The sequence below is a fragment of the Physeter macrocephalus genome, chromosome 21 (genome assembly GCF_002837175.3).
Source record: "Physeter macrocephalus isolate SW-GA chromosome 21, ASM283717v5, whole genome shotgun sequence".
Taxonomy (NCBI): domain Eukaryota; kingdom Metazoa; phylum Chordata; class Mammalia; order Artiodactyla; family Physeteridae; genus Physeter; species Physeter macrocephalus.
The window spans coordinates 83,105,050-83,114,746 of NC_041234.1; the positions used below are offsets into that span (position 1 = coordinate 83,105,050).

Genomic DNA, 9,697 nt, shown 5'->3' on the forward strand with positions numbered 1-9,697 from the left:
AGATGAATGGATAAAGAAAATGTGGTATATACATAAAATGGAATATTATTAAGCCTTTAAAAAGAAGGAAATCCTGCCACATGCAAGAGCATGGATGAACCTGGAGGGCATTATGCTAAATGAAATAAACCAGACACAGAAGGACAAATACTACATGATACCACTTACATGAAGAATCTTAAAATAGTCAAACTCCACATTTTCTTTAACCAGAAATTTCTTCCTTGCTGGTTAGAATTTTGTCTGGAGAAGTACTTCTCCTTATTTTTTCAACTTTCCCCCTTTATTTTAAACTTTCTCCCCACTTTATGTAAGATTTGAAATTGTCACAAGCCAATAACGTTTCAGATGATGCTGTTAGCTGAATGAGAATTCCAACAGATGTTTGGATAATGGTCTTCCTCATTACTGTATATCTTTCCTATGTTTCAGCTTTGCGTTTTGCATTATGAAAGCACTGGCTATAACCTCTCCCTGGCCAGGCAGTCTGTAACATACTGCCACAAAGATGTAACTTCTATTTCCCCTCATTTTCATTCTCATGCAAATGCTCTCCACACACATTTACACTCAGGTTCATGGATTTCCATATTGTGGTCTTTCCATTTTGAACACGGTTTATACTTCCATCACCATAATTCAATGATAAATCCCATCTCATTAAGTCTCAGTGATACGCAGAGGATCATATATTTACCTTTTTAAAATTTAGAAATGATTTCAAAATTACAGAAAAGTTGCAAGAGCAGCACAAAGAATGCCGATATATTCTTTACCCAGATTCACCTATTGTTAATATTTTATCCCATTTCCTTTATCATTTGCTAACATTCTCTGTTTCTGTCCATTTTTTCTGAACCATTTGAGAGTAATTGGCGTACATCGTGGCCTTTCACCCCTAAATCCTTCAGTGTGTGTTTCCTAAGAATAAAGAAATTCTCTTATGTATCCACAGTACGGTTATCAACTTTAAGAGGTATGACGTTGATGCAGTACTTTTAACGAATCCACCATTCATATTCCAGTCTTGACGGTTGACCCAGTAATATACTTTATGACATATTAAGGACCCAATGTTGTCCTATATAGTCTAGGATCAGGCATTGGACTTAATTGTCATATTTCTAGCATCCTTTAATCTGGAACATTTTCTCAGTCTTTCTTTGTCTTTAATGACATTGATATTTTTTAAAGTGCCCTTTTATTTGTTTATTATGCTGTTCCTTATTTTGAGTTTGTCTGATGTTTCCTCAAGATTATATTCAGATTACACATTTACGGCTGGAAGGCTACATAAGAGACGTGTTCTCCTTAGGACATCACATCTGGAGGCACACGATGTGTACTTGCCCTTCATTGGTGATGCTAATTTTGATCACTTGATCAAAGGTGTTGCCTGATTTCTTCTTTGCATAGTTACTATTTTTCGTTTTGCAACTAATAAGCAATCTGTGCCATGATACTTTAAGACCATGAAAATATCCTGCTTCCTCATCAAACCCATCCCACCCCATCCCCGTTTTAGCATCAATCAATAATTCTCACCTGATCCAATCTTTACTCTGATGATGGCAAAATAATGATTTTCCAACTGAGCATGCCCTTCCACGTTTACAAGTTGCCACTCTGCATTCTACTGTAAGCAAAAGTCTCATCCTTCATTTGTTTATTTATTTTTTTTTACTTTTCAGTATGGACTTATGAATTCTCTTTTTTCAATGGTTTATAATTCTTTACTGCCCTTATTTATTTTGGTGCTCAGATTGCCCAGATTTAGCCAGTGGGAGCCTTTTAAGCTGACTCCTGGGTCCTTATAGTCTTCCATCATTTTCTCGAGTGCTTCCTTACTTTTCAGCATAACAAAAGGTTGTACGCTCATTTTGACCATATCCTGCCCCAGCCCTGAAGTCAGCCATTTTTCCGAGGAACGCTGGTCCCTTTTAGTAGGAGAATGTTATTACAGACCAAAACCTGGGTACTAGAAGTACACACATACACCCATGTACATACACATATTCACACATAATATACGTACACACATACTTAACATGTGCAATATGTATGCACATACACATACAAATACATATTTTAGAAATCATGAGTTTATACCAATATCTCCAATTCCAATCCATCCCCACAGGTTCTTTCTTACCTTCCCCCTTTGCATATTTGTATGTTCCTACGTCCACAATGAGAAGCCTGGCTCCCAACAACATCAACACGGATACTCATTTGCTCAATAACATATCTGAAATAGTTTCAGAATGGCGTTGCCCATCCCACTGCAAACACAAACAATAGTGAGGATTTGTTTACAGTTCTCCTCTTGCCCTTTGCTGTGATTGTTTATATTTGAAATGCAGGTGGTTCATTTGTTTTGCCTTCAGTTTTAGACCCCATTCTTCCCATTCATATTGACAGCATTTAAATTTCTTGAATTTGTAAAACAACAATGTTTCCAAAAGGGAAAACTATACAAAAAAGGTGTACTCAGAGAAGTGTCATTCTCTCATGTATCCTTTTCATTTTCTTCCCCCACCTCCATCCCCTGTAGGCAACCAGCTTCATTATTTTATGGTTTTTCCTTCTTGTTGTTATTATTGTTTTGTAAATCTAAGCAAATATATGTATGTTTTCTTATTTGCCTTTCTAGCAAAAAAAAAAAAAAAGAAAGGTAGCATACTACATAAACTCTTTTGCAATGTTCTTTTTTAAATTAACAGTATATCTTGGAAATCACTCCATTATCAGTGCAGAGAGATCTTCCACCTTCTTTTTTATAGCTGCATAGTACTTCACTGTGAAGTTTGTTTTGGTTTTGTATTGTTAGCAGTATATCTGGAAGATCATATATTTCCCTCTTAGTATTAAAATTTAATGTGCAGTTTATGATTCATACTGTGCATTGATACATAGGCAGCCAAGCCCTCAAACATTTTTCCTGGCCCTTATCCTTGTGTCTTTTCATGAGAATCACTGAACATCGCCACCAATTATTCTTCTTTCTATAGCATATCTGTTTGCACCCCATTATGCTTCTTTTTCTAGTTTTAATTTAGACTTCTTCTACCACTCCCCAAATTAATTCTAAAACCCTTCTGATCATATCTCTTTCAAATCACTTATTATTATTTCCAGTTTTTAACCTCACTAAATCCTTTGCTAGAGCTGCATAGAAATGACTAAATTCACCACTCATTTTCCCTGCCCTTTCTTTTCTATCCTCTGGTAGCATTATGGTTAAAAAGTGGTAACCTGACTGAAAAGCAGATAACAGAAGAGATAAGTCTAAATTCACAGGCTAGAATGTCGATCCCTCTTTTACTAAAAGTTAGCCAAATACATGTTTTTAATTATGTACATTTTCTCTGTTTAAGTCAACGTTTATGGTCTAAAGAGTTTCAAAAGCAGAAACCTAGATCTCTGATCCCTTTCCCTACTTGGGAGGGAAGGAGACTCCAGACAACAATGTGTTCCTGGACCACCCAACTTCAAATGAGTATTGGAATCAGAACCAGGAAGGGGTAAAACTGGGTAGAGTCAAGTGAGGAGATGATATTCTGCTTTGACTGTCATGTCATCTCCTTGGCTTCCCTATGACACCTTGGAGCCCACCAAGATTGGAAGTAAGGGTGAGGATGGTGTGGGAGAGTTGAATCATAAGCCCTGAAAGCTTCACCACCTTGCAGAGACTAAGGAACATTACTGTTTGCTCCGTGAATTGTGATGTAGTGGAGAGAACCCTGGACTAGGATTAAAGAGACCAGAGTTCTACTCTCAGCACCATCCCCAGCTATCTGTGGCCTTGGGCAAGTCACTTTTCTTCTCTCTGTCTTAGTTTCCTATTTGTAAAATGAGGGAACTATAGTGCCTAGTTGTCCTTTTGGTTCTGAGATTCCATGTTACTGTGCTCTGCTCCACCCATTCGAGGTCAGACTCAGATCTCAGAGGATTGGACCTTTGGGGTAAAGACCTAGAGACTCCATAAAAGAGATGATTGTGTGATTTTGTATAGAAGTTTTCCTGTATTATTTGGCAGCAAATTGGACTAACCTAACTTTCACTAGTGGTTACATTCAGTTACCAGAAGCAAGGAGCCTGGCATAAGCTTAGCTCCGTGGGAGAAAAGAAGCAGAGGAGGTTCATCTCACTATGTCTTCCACGACTCAAAAGAAAACAAAATGAAATTCACTTTTGGGGGGCGCTTATGATGAATTTTCAGCGTGCTTCTCATCAGCCTACCTCTATTACCTTAACATCCTTGCTTTCCCCACGTTACAGGCCTGTATAATTCCGTGGATAGCTGGATGATTGTGCCCAACATCAAACAGAACCATTACACAGTTCATGGACTTCAGAGTGGGACACGCTACATCTTCATTGTTAAAGCCATAAACCAAGCAGGCAGCCGGAACAGTGAGCCTACCCGACTCAAAACAAACAGTACGTTGTGGTGATTCCAAAAGGAGAGAGCAGTTTTGCCCTCCGTGCCAGCAAGTACACTTAGCCTGACACTGGCACCCACAGCAGTGTAAGAGGGCAGTGGCACTGGGTAGAGGAGCTGTACTGTTGGAGTCTGTGCTTTGGGCAGGGGGTTTGTCTGTGTCCTTGGGAGGTATGTGGACACAGAGATACACATAAAACAGCTGGTGGCTTGGGAGGATGTTAGTGAAGAGTTTTTTTCTGCACTCTGCCTCTATGCTTTGGGGACAATTGAGTAAAAGAGTACTGTTTGTGATAATCTGGTAAAATCCTCCTGCTGAGAAGCCATACCTGCTAGTAATGCTTTGGACTGAAAGTGACAGAAAAATCCAACTAATCTAGCTTAACAAATAGTATTTTTTAGCAGCTTAAACAAATAGTGTTTTTCTCTCTCTTTCGCGTAGCAAGAAGCTCTAAGGTTAGGCGGTTCAGGGATGGTGCAGCAGTTCTGTGATGTCGTAAGAGACCCAGGCTCCTTCTCCTTTTGTGTGTTGGCTTATTGCCACATGGTCACAACATGACCACTGCAACCTCTAGACGTCATATTTCCTTTCAAGATAGAAAGAAGGGGGAAAGTGTTGGTACACGTGGTGGCTGTCCCTTTCATCAAGAAAGCAGACACTTTCCTAGAAGTTTCCTCCACCCTCTCTGACTTCTGCTTCCATCTTCTTAGTCAACCCTAGCAGTGAGGGAGGCTATGTAGCTTGAGTATTTAGCTTTTCTGACCTCTATAGTAAAAGCGGGTAAGAGAGAAAAAGTAGGGGGCGGGTGTTACGTTCGCCAGCGGTGTCTGCCAGACGCGATTTGTGTTATACAGCTCTCGCCATACCCAGCTGTTGGCTGCTAGTAACTAACTGGTTTTGTCTATGACTGTAAGGAATAATTTGTTGTGAATGATCCTGCACAACAAATATATTTTCTAATTATTGATGATGCAAAAGTCACTCTAACTAAGTTACCTAATTATATGTTATTTACATCCCAGTAGTTAGAGGGCAAACAATTTGTCCTGTAGTTGAGTTATTCTCAGGTTTTTTTTGTTCTGCCACCAAGCAGCAGTTATCTCGTCTATTCCCTCGCTTTGTCTCACCTCAAATACTCCTTCCCCTAAAATCTGCTCAAAGCCCAAACCACCCACTGAAATAAAGCAAAGTACAAAACTTATTTGAGAACATGAGACCCTGAGAGCCCCCTTTTAACTTGATCGTCTGTGAAGCGGGGACAGCTTATTTTTATTTTATTGAAAAGAGTGGCTTCTGGCCTGCTTCCTTAATATAATCCAAACACCAGTCAACTTTCACTGACTCAAGAATGATCATCATGTCGAGGCTCCTCTGATAGTGATGGTCCTGGGGGACAAAGATAGAATTCTTAAATACTTCCTCATGGATTTTATTTTTTCTACTTTTTTCAGGCCAACCCTTTAAACTGGATCCCAAAATGACTCACAAGAAGTTGAAGATCTCCAATGATGGACTGCAGATGGAGAAGGATGAAAGCTCTCTGAAGAAGAGCCATACCCCAGAGAGGTTTAGTGGCACAGGATGCTATGGGGCAGCAGGAAATATATTCATTGACAGTGGCTGCCACTACTGGGAGGTGGTCATGGGTTCCTCAACATGGTAAGTGGATCCCACTTTTCTTTTCTCCTCTCTCCCCTGTTGTTAGGTTCCTGGGAGATTCAGTTCTATAGCACAAACATAATACCAGTAAGTCAAGGTTAAAAGGCATGTGATGGAAACCACTGCTAGAAAAATTTGCCAGTTTTAAAAAAATAAAATTAGGGAAAATGTACTGAGCTAGGAGTTGAAAATTACAGCACTCTAATTGCTAACTTTTTTTAAAGCTCTGTTGCTGTCAGTGTTATGGATCTAAATGTAAACTATTTAAGGAAGAAACATGTATTCTATTTCTTAGATATCCTGTATGGTGTCTAGCATAACTCAGATCATTAATAAATGTTTATTTCTCTCTCCTTTCTACTGACTCACAGGTATGCAATTGGCATTGCCTACAAATCAGCTCCCAAGAATGAATGGATTGGCAAGAACGCCTCCTCATGGGTCTTCTCTCGATGCAATAGTAACTTCGTAGTCAGACATAACAACAAGGAAATGCTGGTGGATGTGCCACCACAGTTGAAGCGTCTGGGTGTCCTTCTGGATTATGACAACAACATGCTGTCTTTCTATGACCCAGCTAACTCTCTCCATCTTCATACTTTTGATGTGACCTTCATTCTTCCAGTTTGTCCAACATTCACAATCTGGAACAAATCCCTGATGATCCTGTCTGGCTTGCCTGCCCCAGATTTTATTGATTACCCCGAGCGGCAGGAATGCAACTGCAGGCCTCAAGAATCCCCTTATGTTTCTGGGATGAAAGCTTGCCATTAAGTTTCAAGAGAGCGTATAATTCAGTGGCTCTCCAGTTCAGCAGTTCTTCCCCTCCTAAACCTCAGTTAGTGTCCAATATACAAGATACAAAAATAAAGTTCATTTGAAGCATCCAAAATAACTAGATATTATAGATTTAATTTTTGTGCGTTAAAGCTTGTATTTGAATTAATGTGTTGAGTTTCTCAGAACAAATTATCTGAGTAGTCTGGGTTCAAGCCATTGGAGAAGAAATTTGAAGAATGCTTCTCTTGTCATTGGAGAATTAAAAATTCCCAGTGATTTAGGAGTATAAATGATATTGGAAGGAATTAGGGTCATTCTAGGTAAATAATGTAGAAAGATGCTCTGAACAAGGGGCTAGCCAGCCGGAAAGCAGGGGTGTGTCAGCCTTGCTAGTACTGGCCAATTAGGCCAAGTAGAATTTTGAAGTGTCAAATGATCCCATATTATATGTAGCTTTTTATGAGAAAACCTACAATCAAGGATTTATTATAAAGAAATCATGTCTGTGTATATATAATATATATATAAAATGAATAAATAATATATATTATATATTCATTTTATAATTATATATACATAATAAACTTTTAAATTTAGTGTTTGCGTGAGAAATATACTGGAAGGGAAAATAAATTATACCATCCATTTTTGTCCCCTAAAGGGAACATCAGAATCAGTCAACATTTCTCCCCTCCCTCCATTCATCCCTCCCTTCCTCCCTCCTGTCACACACACACATGCACATATGCAATAATGACATAGATGGTGGGAAGAGCCCTAGGTTGGATCAGGAGAGATAGGGAGACAAGACTGCACAAGAGATGCTATTGCTGGATAGAAAATTGATCCGGGTAGATGTGTTATATGTAGCACAGTTTCATCGATGCTACCTAAAGGAGGAGGTTTGTCTGAATTCTTAAAAATTCTGTCACAGAATATTTCAAAGAAATACAGTTTTCTTACTCTCCAGTACATACACTTACTAGAATTAGGCTTAAAAAAAGTTGCATAATGGAGGTTCTTTAGGAACCTTCTTCATTTACTTAATCGGTAAGAATGGAGTGCTGTAGATGCAACAACTATTTGCATATAAATGTACTTATGTTTTCAGATAAAACACTTCTGAAGTGCTTAAGAATGCCTGAGAATAGTTTGTTTTCTTAAACAGGTTAAATAATCATTCTTCCCGCAATCTTATTTACACTATTCATTTGCTTAGCCAACCCTTCATGGCAAATGCGGATGTAAGCTTCAACCCAGTCCTTATCACTGTCATGGAAGGGAATCAAGCTTTATGGTCTGTGCTTCTGTCAGTTCTGCTGCTGGGATTGGGAGTGTCAGCACCAGAGCTTTCTCCTTTCAGGAGCTGAGTCGGCTTTAAGGAGTCTACTTCTTGGGAGTCGTGAAAATATTGTTGCTGCACCACGTGTTAGTTGTAACAAGTCCCCAGATCGGAGCCTTGAAACAATGCCCAAACTTCTCCCCCTCTTCCTTTCCACAGCCTTGGTGGACGTTCATTCATTAATTCATTCAACCAACTATTAGATGCCAGGTACCACGCTGCAGCTGACCTATTGATGATCCACAGCCCCTGCTGTCAAATGGCTTATTATTCTGTAGGAGAGACAAAGTAGCTATATAAATCCCCTAAGAAACAGTTTCGTATTGTTTGTAGACCTAACATGGAAAGCAAGACTGACGCAGATACAGATGGCAGGCTCAAACTTACCTACCTAGTGGCAAAGTCAGTTTTTTTGGTTTTAAAAACACTACGTACTTACTGCTAATCAGGAAATGAGCAACCTCGGTAAGACTCAGCAGGGCTGGGAAATAGCTTGCTGTGATGGAAAGCTCATCATAGCCTTCAGACTAAAATAATCTGTTTCCTCTGCCATTTACTAGCTGTGTGACCCAGGGCAAGTACTTCACTTCTCTGAGCCGCTGTTTCCTCTTCTGTACAATAATACCTACCTCACAAGGCTGTTGCAAAGATGAAAAAAATGATAGCACATGGAAACTGCTTAGCACACACACGGCATTTAGTTAAGTATGGCATTAGTATGGCATACTTAACTATGAAGCATGGCATTTAGTTAAGTATGCAACAAATATTAATCTCGTCCGCTCAGCCCCAGGCCCAGTACAGCGTAGCAGTGCTTTAAAATGGATGTCTTTCATTTCTAAGTTACTCTAAGTCTCTTCTCTAGGGCCTATCTCCAAATTCTTAAGCAAAACATGATTTTAACCCCTTCATGAAATCTTTCACTGGCTCCCATGGCATTCAGTAGAAAGTCCCAGTTACCCACTTTGGCTTTTCAAGTCCCTATTTGCTTTCCCAGCTTCATCTTTTGCCACCTTTCCCCCTCACGCTGATTACTCTAGCCAAGCGTAATGATTTACACAAGTTGTTCTCTGGGCCTGGAATAGAGACATTAGTAACAATTTTGATGCCCAGAGTAAACAGTAGGAATTGTTCTTAAATTAAGGGAATGGTGTGAAAATGCTGTAAGTGCAGAACACTCCACCTTCACCCCAGTCCGATTTTCTTTGCCTTGGCCTTGGGACTCCCATGCCATATTCATTTTTTGTGCCTTTTAGATTTTAGTGCCCTGAGACAAAGCTTCAGTTTCTCCACCCTCCTTTAGACTCTAGTCTGGACTTCCTTTCCCCACCTCTGCCCGGCTGGACTAGATTAACTCCTGAACCCCTAGGCTGGGTTGTGTTCTCCTCTTCGGAGCTCCCATGGCACCCTGAGCACTACCCCCTCTCAGCAATAATCACATTGTATAGCAGTGGTTTTCCAGACCACCTGT

The 9,697-nt window shown here is 39.7% G+C and overlaps 1 protein-coding gene across 4 annotated transcripts in view; it reads left to right on the forward strand.

Moving 5' to 3' along the window:
* Positions 1 to 6,996, forward strand: part of MID2 (midline 2) — a 94,022-nt gene extending 87,026 nt beyond the window's left edge. For all 4 annotated transcript variants that reach the window (XM_024128188.3, XM_024128190.3, XM_024128191.3 and 1 more), the window contains exons 8-10: positions 4,282 to 4,443; positions 5,897 to 6,104; positions 6,476 to 6,996. In XM_024128188.3, the coding sequence (XP_023983956.1) occupies positions 4,282 to 4,443; positions 5,897 to 6,104; positions 6,476 to 6,878 (773 nt within the window). In that variant the 3' untranslated portion in view covers positions 6,879 to 6,996. The remainder of the gene's footprint in view (positions 1 to 4,281; positions 4,444 to 5,896; positions 6,105 to 6,475) is intronic.
* The last annotated feature ends 2,701 nt before the right edge of the window (positions 6,997 to 9,697 follow it).